Below are 14,362 nucleotides of genomic sequence, written 5' to 3'. Positions count from 1 at the left end.
GTAAGCCAGCAACGGAACGGAAGTATGCTGCATACCGGGTAATGTTGCATTCGCAAAGGACGCGGACACACGCGGAGACTCCTCAAGAACTCCGGCGAGCGAAGAAGAGACTTCACAGATGGAAGAAGGAAGCCTGGGAAAACCAACAGGTCTGTGAACTGCAAAAACACAGGGAGCAACCGCACCAGGCGCGGAAGTTTTACCAACAAGTCAGCAGGATGAAGCTTTATACACCTCGATGCTCATCCTGCCGAGACAAAGAGGGAAATCTGATTTCCGGCAGAATGGGCATATTGGAGCGATAGGTTGAGTACTTTGGTGAACTGCTTAATAAAAAAAGTATCGGCGAGCTGGAGGTCCCGCCAACTGAAGACGACGAGCGAATGCTGCTACCAGCAAACATGGCAGAAATAGTCCGTGCAATTCATCGGCTTAAAACCCATAAGTTGCTAAGGGCCGAATTGGTTAAACATGGAGGTGACCAACTTCACCAAGCCGGTTCATAAAATGGGAGATATCACCCAGTGCAGCAATTCTAGAGGTATCACGTTGATGATTATTTTCTATAAGATATTCTCCTAGGTCGGATAGCCCGTTATGGTCAAAACATCAATCGATAGCAAAGAGGTTTCTCTCCAGGCCAATCAGCAACAGATCAGATTTTCGCCCTGCGGTAGCGATGGAAAAACTGTTGCACCATCTTTTCATCGAGTTCAAGGCCGATTATGACAGCATAGCCAGGGAAAACTGTACAGGGCTATGAGGGGATTGGATATCCCGATAAAATTGATAAGATTGGTTTGGTTGACCCTGACTGATGTGCGAGGCCGGATAAAAGCATCAGGATCACTCGTCTAAGACAAAGTGATACCCTTTCATGCGTCCTGTTTAACCTGGCCCTGGAGAAAGTGATTCGTGATGAAGATGTCAATGCAAGAGGCATCATCCTCTTCAAGTTCACCCAACTATTGGCCCACGCTGACGATATTGATATTATGGAAAGAACAACCCGAGATGAACAGTCTATCTTCATTCAGATTGACCAGGAGGCGATCGGTGCGAAATTACAACTTTGAAACCGTTGAAAATTTCTCCTATCCAGGGTCGAAAATGACAACCGGTAACGGCTATAACCTTGCAGACCTGGGTTTTAGCAAGAAAAATTACGAACGCGTTGAAGAGAAGAATTCTCCGAAGAATATTTGTCCCCCTACATGAGGATGGACGATCCCGTAGCCTCTATAGCGATGAATTCTATGAGCGATACCACGGTGGTCAAAGGGTAGTATAGGTCCCGGGGCGAAACGTGGATTGGTACCCACGATGGAGCATAAAACCTGGGAAATGCCTGCTGAACCAACACCAACAGCTCTACTACCAAACCCTATCTCCACCTCCACGTGGTGACCGCTGGGAGCTCTTTCTTGACGAAAAGCTGCAGACGGAGAAGGATGAAGGCGAGTCTCCCGCGCCTAAAAACGGGACAAACTGTACCAACTGGTCCTCCAGGTTGGGGGTTGGGTAGCGCTGACAACCCTACACGGAAAACAACTCGTTACGAAGCCACAACAGGAGCCTCGGACAGGACGGATTTTAAAACGACGGACCCGGCAATGACAAAGGAACAACGATTTGCGTATTTTCTCATGGAACGTGCGCTCCCTGTACAGAGATGAAGCTGATGAGCAGCTAGCCGATACCCTGTCCCAATATAGGGCTGATATAACAGCGTTACAAGAGATGCGATGGACAGGGACCGGTTTCCTGGAGAAGAGCCACTACACCATATATTATAGCGGTCATCCAGTAAACCATGTGCTCGGAGTAGGTTTCTTAGTCAGCCAAAAAATGAAACCTGCTGTTATCGGCTTTGAAAACATAAGCGAACGGCTATGCACTCTGCGCTTGCGAGGCAAGTTTAGAAATATAAGCCTCATAAACGTCCACGCCCCTACAGAGGAGACTGCAGAGTCGGAGAAGGATACCTTCTGCGAGGCAGTAGAACGAACCCTCGAAGCCTGTCCCAGATATGATATCAAAATCATACTTGGGGATTTTAACAGCCAAGTAGGGAAGGAGCCCGTATTCAGGCGATACGTTGGCTCCCATAGCTTACACGAAAACACAAATGATAACGGACTGCGGACTATTCAATTAGCAGGGTCACACGAAATGGTTGTTGGAAGTACCTGGTTTGCGCGGAAAGCGGTCCACAAACATACGTGGGCCTCTCCAGACGGGACCACTTTCAACCAAATTGACCACGTGTTGATCGAACGCCGCCACCTCTCTCCCTTGATGAATGTCAGAACATATAAGGGGGCCAATATAGACTCGGACCACTTTCTCGTTGGCATGGTGCTCCGAGCCCGAATAACAATACCACCTAGAATCCCCTCTGACAATCAGGTGAGAGTGAACACTGAAGCCATCCACAACACAACCCTCCGCGACACCTATAAGAGGGAAATGGACGCCGCAATAACCGCAGTCAACAGAGGACCTGGAGATGAAGCATCAACAAATGATTTTCACAATCACCTGAAGAACGTTATCATGGATACGGCCACAAATATACTTGGCCCCAGCCGTAAAAGGAGTCGGAACGACTGGTTTGACGATGAATGTAAGCTAGCAACGGAACGGAAGAATGCCGCATACCGAGTAATGTTGCATTCTCAAAGAACGCGCGCACGCGCAGAGTCATATCACGAACTCAGTCGAGCAGAGAAGCCACTTCACAGACGGAAAAAGGAAGCCTGGGAGAACCAACAAGTCTGTGAACTAGAAAAGTACAGGGAGCAACCGCACAAGGCGCGGAAGTTTTACCAACAAGTCAGCAGGATGAAGCTTTATACACCTCGATGCTCATCCTGCCGAGACAAAGAGGGAAATCTGATTTCCGACAGAATGGGCATATTAGAGCGATGGGTTGAGTACTTTGATGAGCTACTGAACAACCAGAACATCGGCGAGTTGGAGGTCCCGCCAACTGAAGACGACGGACAAATACTGCCACCACCAAGTTTAGGAGAAACAGTCCGTGCAATTCATCGGCTAAAAAATCATAAGTCGCCAGGAACCGATGGAATTACAGCCGAATTGGTTAAATATGGAGGCGACCAGTTACACCAAGTGGTTCATCAACTTGTGCTCAAGGTATGGGACAGCGAATCAATGCCTGACGATTGGCAACGAGGCATTATCTGTCTCATACATAAAAAGGGAGATATCACACAGTGCAGCGATTATAGAGGTATCACGTTGCTGAGAACCATCTATAAGATATTCTCCACTATCTTGCTAGGCGGGATAGCCCCATACGCCCAGAACATCATTGGCCCATACCAAAGAGGCTTCACTCCAGGCAAATCAGCAACAGATCAGATTTTCTCTCTGCGGCAGGCGATGGAAAAACTGTTGGAATATGGACAACAGTTGCACCATCTGTTCATCGACTTTAAAGCCGCCTATGATAGCATAGCCAGGGTAAAACTGTACACGGCCATGAGAGAATTCGGTATCCCCACGAAATTAATAAGACTGACTAGGCTGACCCTGACCAATGTGCGAGGCCAGATAAAAGCAGCAGGATCACTCTCAAGACCATTCGCCATCAACAACGGTCTACGACAAGGGGATGCGCTATCATGCGTCCTCTTTAACCTGGCCCTCGAAAAAGTGATCCGTGATGCTGAGGTAAATGCAAGAGGCACAATCCTCTTTAAGTCCACCCGACTACTGGCCTATGCTGACGATATCGACATCATGGGAAGAACCACCCGAGACGTACAAACTGCCTTCATCCAGATCGAGCAGGCGTTGATTGGCGCGAGATCTTGGGCTGCACATCAATGAAGGCAACACAAAATATATGGTGGCAACCTCAGCACCGAAGACGAATCAACCAACAACATCAAACCGCACTGGTCAAACACAAGCACGAACAAGAATAAGGATAGGGGAATACAACTTTGAGACCGTTGACAATTTCTCCTATCTAGGGTCGAAAATCACAACCGATAACAACTACGATGATGAAATCCGCGCACGGTTGTTGTCAGCCAACAGAGCCTATTTCAGCTTACAAAGACTGTTCCGCTCGAAACGTCTCACCATAGGGTCAAAGCTCTTACTGTACAAGACTATGATCTTGTCAGTCCTCATGTATTCCTCGGAAACTTGGGTTCTTAGCAAGAAAAATTGCGAACTCTTGGCCGCGTTCGAGAGAAGAATCCTCCGAAGAATTTTTGGCCCCCTACATGAGGATGGACGATTCCGTAGCCTACACAATGACGAAATCTATGAGCGATACCATGACCGTCCGGTTGTGGATAAAATCCGGCTGAATAGGTTACGGTGGGCGGGTGACTTAATCCGTATGGATGAGGATGATCCCACCCGGAAAGTCTATAAGGGCAATATCTATGGTAGAAAAAGAAGAAGAGGCAGACCCTGCCTAGGATGGAGTGATGGCGTGGGCCAGGACGCCAGACAACTTTTAGGGATATCGAATTGGTGGACCTCGGCGCAAAACCGGGATGTCTGGAGTTCCTTATTAAGGCAGGCCTAGACCGGATACCGGTTGTTGCGCCGTTGATGATGATGATGATGATACCACGACCGTCTGGTTGTGGATAAAATCCGGCTCAACAGGTTGTGGTGGGCGGGGCACCTAATCCGGAAAGTCTATAAGGGCAATATTTATGGTAGAGAAAAAGGAGGCAAACGCTGACCCCGGGGGTGGAACGATATTGTAGGTCAGGACGCTATGCAGCTTTTAGGAATATCGAATTGGTGGACCTCGGCGCAAAACAGGGATATCGGGAGTTCTTTATTAAGGTAGGCCTAGACTGAATACCGGTTGTTGCGCCGTTAATGATGGTGTTCCATTCTTCATCATTTCACTCTAACCCCTTTCCAAATTTTTCCTCCCTGTGTCGGATAATTTCCTCCCTTTGAGCTTTTAACTTGGACTCTATTTTCGAAAAGACTTTTGTTTGTTAGATGAGTGACAGTACGTCCTGATAATAATTTTCTACACCTTCTTTGCCTCTACCTTAACCGACCAACCAAAACTCCTTTCGACAGACCGGTTACCTTCTAAAAGTTCCAGAAACTAACCGGAATTATGTTTACTTCCCTGCATTGATGATGATGAAAGTAAAAGCCTTGGATATTGGGCATAAGGAACTTATTTTATTTAAGGAACGACATATTATCATAAAAGTGCACGAAAACAATGAAGAACTATTTGCAGCTATATAGTCCCTTCCCAAACTATATTGCTCCAACTTTACTCGTGTTATTTCATGTGGAGCCTTCCTTTATCCTTAATCCTCGCTAATCGGATGGGTTCAAGATCATTAACACTGTGTACATGGCCTTCATTACCTGGATGAGAAAGGAGAGTAGATTAAAAATATTTTATAATTAATTATCAAAATAATAAGAAAACTACGAGCGACACTCTTCATCTGAAATAAAATATTAGTTTGGGACCAGTTTTTCGGAAAAAATAGAGTACTGAACCTTTTTTTAAAAAATTCCCTATGCCTATATTGTCAACCTGACATTTGTAGAGAACGGACGCGGCGAGCCGCCGACGGGTGGCGGACCAGACCGGCCCCCACCACAAGGCCTAGGGGCACTCGGATCGGTCGTGGAGCCCGCAACGAGGAGGATCCAGACTTGAAAAGAGTCAAAGTAAGGACAGCCAATCTTGAAAGAAGAAATGGCGAGCTGACGAAGACACTCGAAGATTTGAAAAATCAAAGGACAATATTGATCAAGAAAAATGGAAAGCTTACGGAGCAGCTAATGGCTGGGGAGGCGGGCCCGCCGTCTCGAAAGGTAGCCAGGAAAAAAGTGAAGCTTTCTTCGACTACTTCTGCAGCCATGGAGGAGCCGGGCTACCTTGAGGGCGAACAAGTTTTCGGCAGCGAATCTGCCCGTATGGAGGACATAGAAAACAATAAAGCTGACGATACGAGGACAGCGACAACGTTGGCGATGGAAATGTCCCAGAAGAGGGTGCTAACCAGGCAAGTTGTAGTAGTGAAGAGGGAAAACTGGGTGAGTTTTTGCTTTATGTTTCTAAAAAATTAAAAAAGAAAAACAAAATTGAAGAGAAAATATTAACTAATGTAAAAAATAATGCAAGTACCAGTGAAAATTTAAAAAATGGTCCGACCGGGGATGCAAGTGGCACCCGAAATAAAGAAAAGGGGGAAAGGGTGCCCCCCATTAATGTTTATGAATTAGGTGGTAGAGATTTAGCCACTTTGCTTAATGGGAGCGCGGGGCTCTCGAATTTTGTTATTGAAAAGACGGGGGCAGAGAGAGTCCAAGTCAAATGTAACAAAATAGCAGATTTCAAGAAAGCACGGGAGGTCCTCGAGCGAGTGATGGCTCCTCACTCCACCTACACTCCAACGGAAGAGAAGGTGCAAACCTTCCTTCTGAAAGGCTTGGATGCGGAGGAAGAGCCCGATGAGGTGCTCAAAGTGCTCCGGGAGACGGGAACTGAGGTCAAGTTCCTCTCAGTGTCACGCTTTAGTATGAGAAGATCCGTTTTGGAAAAACGAATCCTGCCGCACTTCCTCGTGCAGATAAGCCCGGAGAGGCGGGGAAACGATCTGATCGGCATCAGGTCGGCGTAAAGGTTGCGTCCGGAATGCTTCCTTCGCATACGGGGCTTTTTCTGGCTGCCATTTCGAAAATCTGTTTTCCTCGAGAGCCTAGGCGAGGTATTGAAGTCTCCTCCTAAATCAGCTTTTATCTCCGCATGAGCGATTGCACTCCGGTCAATATTGGTCTGTAGGATACAGGTCATGTTGATCGCGTCCTAGTTCCATGCAATTCTTCTCTGAAGACAGCCACGAGTCCACAGTTTGTGCAACGCTCTCATTAGACGCGCCACGATCCCTGCTCAGAACGCAATTCTCCTTTTCGTTGCGGGTATTCGTTTTATGGCCTACCTGGCCGCATCTTCGGCATGCTGTTCTCGTGTCAGCTTCTGAAGCACTTGTTGGGGACCGCCCGAATTCGTATCATTCACACTACCCACCCAATTCTCCAGCTGTTAAGAAGTTTTCAAGCATAATGCCCGGCAACTTCCACCAAGTTTCTGGCCTCGGGAATTTGCAGGGGTGATACCAATCCGGACATTCGAGCTTGGTGACACTTTTTAATTCGATCTTTTCTGTGAGGCAACGAAGATCTCGGATTTCCAGAGAGAACGCGGGTTCTAGGCTCGTAATCAGAGTTTTCTCTCCCAATAGCCCCTTGACCGTTTCCCAGACTGTACCTTTGTTTGTCGTCATCGGACCTACTTCGACGAGGACTTCACCGCCCTTATATTTTCGAAGGGAAGATACTTCATCATCGCGGAACGCAAGCTTAATCTCTTTTCATGGAATCTGCTGAGGAATTCTGCGGTTTAGTAGGCGGTCCTGGCAATCTAGCCCTCTTTCGTCTCCCTACGTTTTCTTTCGGTATTCTACGATTCATGTCCGGTTTAACTTTTACAGAGGGTTTTCTCACTTTGCTTCGTGTTGTTGTTTCTTGTGCGTCTTCGTCTTCTTCTTTCGGGCCCAAGAGTATACCTTAGTGAAATCACCTTTGGATTCACCTTTCCCATTTAGCTTTCTCCTAAGTTCCCTCTGCAACGGACTATCTGCAATCTGTTTAGCACTTACAGTGCTCTCAGGGAGGGTCGCTATTGCTACTGGTTTTAGGCGATCTTCTTTTGCTCTCCACGTCCGCTTAGAGGAGGAAATGCGATCAAAAAGTTTCTCTAGCTCCATAAGCCCGTTTTTCACGCCTAAGCTGACATGTTTCTGTAGAAACGTTGTAGACTGCATGAACTTTACAACTACAACGCACTTTCTGATTCGGCTTTTGCAAGGATAGTCGACTATGCTCGCACTCGGCCTATATTCGAAGCTATCTGGCTAGGTTCACCGGATTCCTCTGTGCTCCTTTTTGGAACAGTAGTACTATATGATACCGGGGTTGGCCCCGGTTTTACGCCGAGGTCCGCTAGTTCAATATTCCTAAAAATTATCTGGTGTCCTGGCCTACGCCATCGCTCGACATTGCCCTTAGGGTTAGCTTATCATTACCTATACGGATTAAGTCACCCGCCCACCGTAACCCATTGCGCCAGATTTTATCCTGTCGTGGTATCGCTCATAAATGTCATCGTTATATAGGCTCCAGCACTCGTGTTTGGATCAGCGCTCGCTCGGGGCAACGCGGTTTTTTAATACCGGTTTATTGCGCACTGCTAACCAGAGTCCTGAAAGAGCTGGCTTCTGATGTACTCGCCAACTACTACATTGGCAGAGCTATGCTTACATCACTCCATCAACGTCGTCAAAGAGTTGTCGACGGCTCTATGAGCTCCCGGTGCGTCCCGACGTGTATCGTTCATTAGCAGTTCGCTTTTCATTGAGAAACTTTCTCGAGGCTATTACCTAGGACGCAGATGCCAGCTAGGGGTCAAAACTACTTCCTCAGGCACCTTAGGGTTGTCACTTCCCGTTATATAAGCGACCCGTTAAGTATTTCTGACGACCACTGACCTTGGTTATGAAGGAGGGTGCGGGAGGTCAAAACTGACCATTTATTTCACGGTCTTTTTGTTCCCCGTGGCCTGGGGTTTAAAAAGACACTGAAAGTTTTTCCTTCTTTTCGTATAAGACGACTAAAAGGGATGAAAATTTGTGGGTTTGCAACTTACAAATTTTGAAACTTTACTGTTAATGAAACTTCAACCATGTCTCCGATAGATACCGATCTCATAGTGAAGACCTCTGGTTATCGAAAACGGGCTATCATTGGTTTCTGGAATGTGAGCACGCTCCTCGACAACGGTAGCGAGGGTCCCCCGAAAGCTTCTTGAACTTTGGAAAGCCAAGCGACAGCAAACGCAAATCCGTTGTCAGTTGTTTTTGACGGCTGCCCCAAGGCGCGCTCTCTTAACCTGGAAGCTGATTTCTAACAGATTTCTGATTGCAAGATTCCTCTTCAGGTTAAGGAGCGTGCTATGCAATAATGTAGATTTCCGATATAGTGGCGAAGGATGCTTTGTAGGAATAATTACACGCAGGGGAAGCTTCCTAGAGTGTTCATGTTCGTAGCACATTGTTCGAGCACAGAGACTGCCATAAGGTCAGTTGGGTGTCAACTGACCAAAAGCAGACTAGCAATCAGATTAACCACTTTGTAGTCAGCGGTAGATTTAGGAGTTGTCTCCTGGATATGCGCAACAAGATAGGGATTGACATCGGCCTCGATAGGGATCCCCATCTGATGGCCACTTATGTTCGCTTACGTGTTGCTTTCGCCATATCTCGCATTGTTGGGGAGTTGCAACCCCTTTACTTCAACATCGACCGTTTGTATGATCCAGATTTCGCACGACAGTGAGAGAGTTACAACGGAAATGTGGAAGCCAGTCGATGCACGGAAAGGGTTGAGGACTATTGTGCGCTGCGAGTGATATGCGGGCGTCACGCGCTGATGCTCCAATACCAAGCGAAATTTCGTGGGAGAAAGGAATCTGTTGTTGTGATTGTCAGAGAAGCAGAAGGCGGCGCAGAAAGCAATGATGTCAAGAGTGTATACCGCATCACGAAAGAGCTTGCATGTGGTCGCAAATCTTTTGATGGTTATGTGAAGGACGTTAACGGACAACTCCTCATCCACAATGACGAGCAGGTGGTAAGAACACTTCAGTGCGGTTTTTAAATGTATGACATCCGGTGAGGTCCCGTCTCCCGAGACGACCACCTGGGAGAACAGGTCTCAGAAGTGGGAAGAGAACTGGCGGTTTCTGCAAATGTCTGGAGAGACTGGTTGAGCGTCACATTCGCGAGAAGGTCCTAAGGTTGTACCCACTAAATGAAAATCGACATGCTTACCAGCGTGGAAAGCCCTGTGAGTCTGCTCTTCATTCTTTAGTTTCAAAGTTAGAGAAAGATAGAGGATTCTTGGACATTGACGAGGCTTTTGACTGTGCGCTCTTCCAAAAGCTCTATGATGCCGGCAGAGAGCATGGCGTTGACGAAACTCTAATAGAGTGGATCTATGCTATGCTAACGCAGAGATTGCTGTGTGTTGAAGTGGGTGTTGATCGCTACCTAATGGCGGAAGCGACAAAAAGCTGCCCTCAAGGAGGTGTGCTATCGCCACTTCTGTGGAGTATACTGATCAACTCACTACTATGCAAACTGCAAAATCTGCCGATACACGTTCAAGCTTATGCTGATGACGTGGCTGTGCTGGCTGTTGGTCGAGATCTCGGAATGGTATGTCCGTTGATTTGATTGACAGTTGGTGTGTCAGGCATGGACTTTCAGTAAATCCAAATAAAACCACAATGGTATTATTTACAAAAAGGAGGAAACTGAATGATCTTTGCTTTCCAAAGATGAGGGGTACAACCCTTCAACTCTCCGAAGAAGTGAAATATCTGTGAGTTATTCTAGACAAGAAGCTTCTTTGGAACAAACATGGAGAGATCAATATGAATCGAGCTCTCACCGCTTATGGGCTGTGTTGGCGGACCTTTGTCTCGACATGGAAATTCAGGCCTCAGGTAGTAATGTGGATATATATTGCTACCATTAGGCTTATGCATCCGTAATGCGGTGGGTGAAGGTGAAATAAAACAGTTTTCGCTGTAAAGTTGCCACACTGGAAAGAACTATGTGTCTGGACAACACCGCCGCCATGAGCACGACATCCGGCACAGCTCTGAATTATTCAGAGCACGTCAATGAGAGCAGCTCATAGACTTATTCGATATGGGAAAACAATGGACGGGGGGCGGGAGCATTGGAAGTCATTGGGAGAACTGGATCTAGTTTTCGCAATACATTCCGATTCTCGGATCCCCATACATCTGTTTGGTAGAAGATATGAAGTTATCTTGAAACGTAGAGAAGATTCTAAACGAACCAGAAAAATGCGTATCAGGATATACTGACGTCTTCTACACCGATGACTCAAAAACAGAAAATGGTTCTGGAGCAGGAGCTTACCTCTCGAATAAAAACGAGAAATGGGCTTTTCCCTTGGAACAATACACAACATTCTTTCAAGCTGAAGTGTATGAAATCTAAGGATCGCAACCTGGATGATTGACGAGCGGTTGAAGGGCAGACGCAATGCTATCTGTAGTGACAGTCAAACGTTCAGTAGTACTTTGATCACTTCAAAAATCGTTCAGGAATGTAGAAACCGATTGAACTCTGTTTCTAAATTCAATACGATGGAATTACCCTGGGTATCTGGTCATTGCGGTGCAGAGGGAAATTAAATCTCGGATGCCTTAACAAAAGAGGCCCGAACCGGAACCAGCAATTGAAGTGTCAGTGGCATTGGTTGATACTGTTATTAAAAACTGGGAACCAGCGTCCCCTAATAACGGGTGGCGAAGCCTTAATATTGCTAGACACATCAAACTTTTCCTGTCAAAACCAAACAAACATATTGCAAAGTATTGTCGCTACTCTGAATGGCCATAATTCACTAGCTGGGCATATTTTCAGAATAGGAATTATCCAAGATGATACGTGTCTATCCTGTAATGAGGGAGCGGAATCCACGGAACATGTTCTATGTGAGTGCTCCGCCTATGGACGCATCAAACATCAAAGTTTTAGTGCTAATGCTGCCATGCATAAACCAATCCGGGATATTTAGTTAGATGGAGGAATCGAGTACAATGGATCACTAAGGTCTGAGTGCTCGGAGGCTTTGCCTCTCCCCCACCTCAAACACACACACACAAACTTTTACATTATCTGGGTGCTGAACTGCCACAACTACAGCCAGATTATCCTCAAAACCGACAATCGTTGTATTTCCTTGGGCGGGAAGAACAGATAGATGAAGTACAGATACATTTGGACGCTCGTCTGCCTCGTACCAGAAAGCCCTATGTCAGCTAACATGCTTTTAATTCGGTTCCAGTTGGCGGAGTTAGATGAGTTTTTGACTTCCAATGCCAAAACGGTACAGTAGCCGCCACGACTCAATTGTATCTGACAAGTAGATCGGGCGGTATGATGCTGGATCTCCAGGTAGCTTATTCGGTTTGGGAAGCAACAACAACTTTTGCTTTTCCCGCCTTTCCCCCTCAGTCATTGGAAGTATTACGTACCAGCTGACCTGGACTACCTTTCTGGTGATGAAGAAACACAGTGGCAACAATCTCCTTCAGGATGCACGAGGAAAGCTCTGTTAGTGATGCATTAAAATTTTCCGCCAGTTCCTCCTCAGTTACTGGAGGTATCACGCACTCGTTGAACTGGACCACGGTTTACCTCCCGCTTTTTTGGTGATAAGGAGACAGAGTGGCAACAATCTCCTCCTTCAGCGGTAGGGTATAAAGTTGGTATAAAAATTTTACAACTAAATGTTAAAAAAATCGGAATTTGGATTGGAGAATTCCGAAATTGGGGAGCAAAAGTCTGAAATTGATTTGGGAAGTTCTAAATTTGAGGCACAAAACCTAGGCCTTAAAATTGGTGTTGGCTATTGACAATTTACAATCTAAAATCCTTACTTACGGACATGAAAGTTGCCAGAGTTATTGGTATCTGTTTTCCAGCCAATATAACTTTTTTTTTCTGCGTCATCTGCATAAATATTATAAGATGTTTCCGGAATTTTGGTGATAAGTCCATCCAGTTTCACGAGTAGATCATAAAGACCATCTTATCTGTTTTTTCCATAAATTTATCTGAATAGTAACAAGATGGTAAAATTTCTATTATAACCGTTAACATAAGTATAAACACTGCCACAGTTTCAGCCAACGAAGGCGAGAACCTAAAATATATCACACCCGAGGTTGAGAATACCAGAACTGATGTGATGAATTGAAAGAATATTGTGAAGGAGAGACTATTTTGAATTATTTCGAAGATGCTGCAAGGACAAATCGAGAAACAAATGTTTTAAATTGTTTCGTTTCTACAAAGGAAGAACCTACTTACTCCATTATGCTCCGGTGATCCGCCAGACACTGTATAAAGTCTTGGAAACTTTCTTCCTCCGTCTTCTCTGGATCATGATGAATTATAGCGAACCGGTCCATAACAATCTGCAGATGCGCGCTCACCACACTCAGATACCAGGGCACAAGGAAATCATTTGCTACATTTTGCATGGACAATAGTATCTGAAACGAGGACTGTATGGACAACGAAATCCAAAATCGCAAAGCTGACTTCCTCCAATCATAGGGGAACCAAGTTTCGAAGCCAAGTCTTGTACCATGAGAAAGGGCTCCCGTGAGGGCATACATTAAATTCACCACCAAATATAGCACGATAAGGATCTTTGAAGTAAACCTGCAAAAGTTGATTTCTTTATTCAGTTCATCCTTTTGTGTTTCCGTCATAGGTCGACTGTCGAGGTGCTCCAGCTTCCTGTTGACCTCGATGAAGCTGCGTCTTAGTTTCAGAATTACGGAGAATTTGATGGCGCAAGCTGTCACACAGAGGTTCATAGGGATGTTTTCCAATAACTGCTTCAGATTATTCACGTAAAATAGTTGAATGATGAACGTGGAGTAGTAACAAATATTGACGAGGATATAATTGGTGACAACGTGTACTTTTTGTCGTAGAGGATACTCCTCCATTATGACCATTCCTTGAAGTTTCAACGTAAAATAAACGAATTCAAAAGCGCGGATGCTATCAATTTTGTTTTCAGAATTTTCTTTGAACAGGAAAATATCTTCTGGTTTTTTGAGGACATCCTGGTATTATTCTCTGTCGTTTTATACTTTTCACTTTTTATTAGTAAGTGAATATTCACCGAAATGGACTCAACTGAACTGTTCGAGGCACAGTAACTATCCTTTACGTTGCGAATTCTATATTAGTCCTCGAGCAAAGTGACAGGATAAATATCAGTTTCTTTTGTTACAAAACTGACAGCGTGGAAAGTACACGTTTCTATACAATAAGGAATGCATGTTCAGATCCATCGTTGAATATTATACCCATTGCTTGGAGGGAGAGAGGACTCATGTAATACTTCATATTTAATATTTTAATACTTAATTTTTGAAGTGACGTGGTTTATTCTTAACGATGACCTCTCAGATCATTCCATTTATTGATTGTTTTAAGTTGTTTCCTCATGCGTTATTCACTGAATATTTGCAGAAGGCCTACTATGGGTTTGGCTGAAAAGGTGGGAGGAACTAACAGGAAAGTTCCACGTACAAAGGTAATATACAAGACTAAACACTATGCATCGCTCTCAGATTTTGGCGAATCAAAGGACGTCTTTTAAAACCAGAGAGGATTTAGATTCCTCGTTGAAAAAGTCT

The 14,362-nt window shown here is 45.4% G+C and overlaps 1 protein-coding gene across 2 annotated transcripts in view; it reads right to left on the bottom strand.

Annotated features, from left to right (window-relative positions):
* Positions 1–13,856, bottom strand: part of LOC119654925 (odorant receptor 33b-like) — a 58,392-nt gene extending 44,536 nt beyond the window's left edge. The window contains exons 1-2 of one of the 2 annotated variants that reach the window (XR_005249864.1): positions 13,014–13,853; positions 12,585–12,945 (exon numbers count right to left, since the gene is read on the bottom strand). Coding sequence is in view for 1 of the 2 variants with exons in the window: in XM_038060575.1 (XP_037916503.1) it covers positions 13,014–13,672 (659 nt within the window). In the remaining variant the exon portion in view is untranslated. Of the gene's footprint in view, positions 1–12,584; positions 12,946–13,013 lie in introns of both variants that reach the window. The other variant, XM_038060575.1, reaches the window with a different exon arrangement.
* Between the last annotated feature and the right edge of the window lie 506 nt (positions 13,857–14,362).

Source organism: Hermetia illucens, chromosome 4 (genome assembly GCF_905115235.1).
Source record: "Hermetia illucens chromosome 4, iHerIll2.2.curated.20191125, whole genome shotgun sequence".
In the NCBI taxonomy this organism is placed as follows: Eukaryota; Metazoa; Arthropoda; class Insecta; order Diptera; family Stratiomyidae; genus Hermetia; species Hermetia illucens.
Note: the sequence above shows the minus strand (reverse complement) of the source record. Positions and strands in the feature narration are given on the sequence as shown.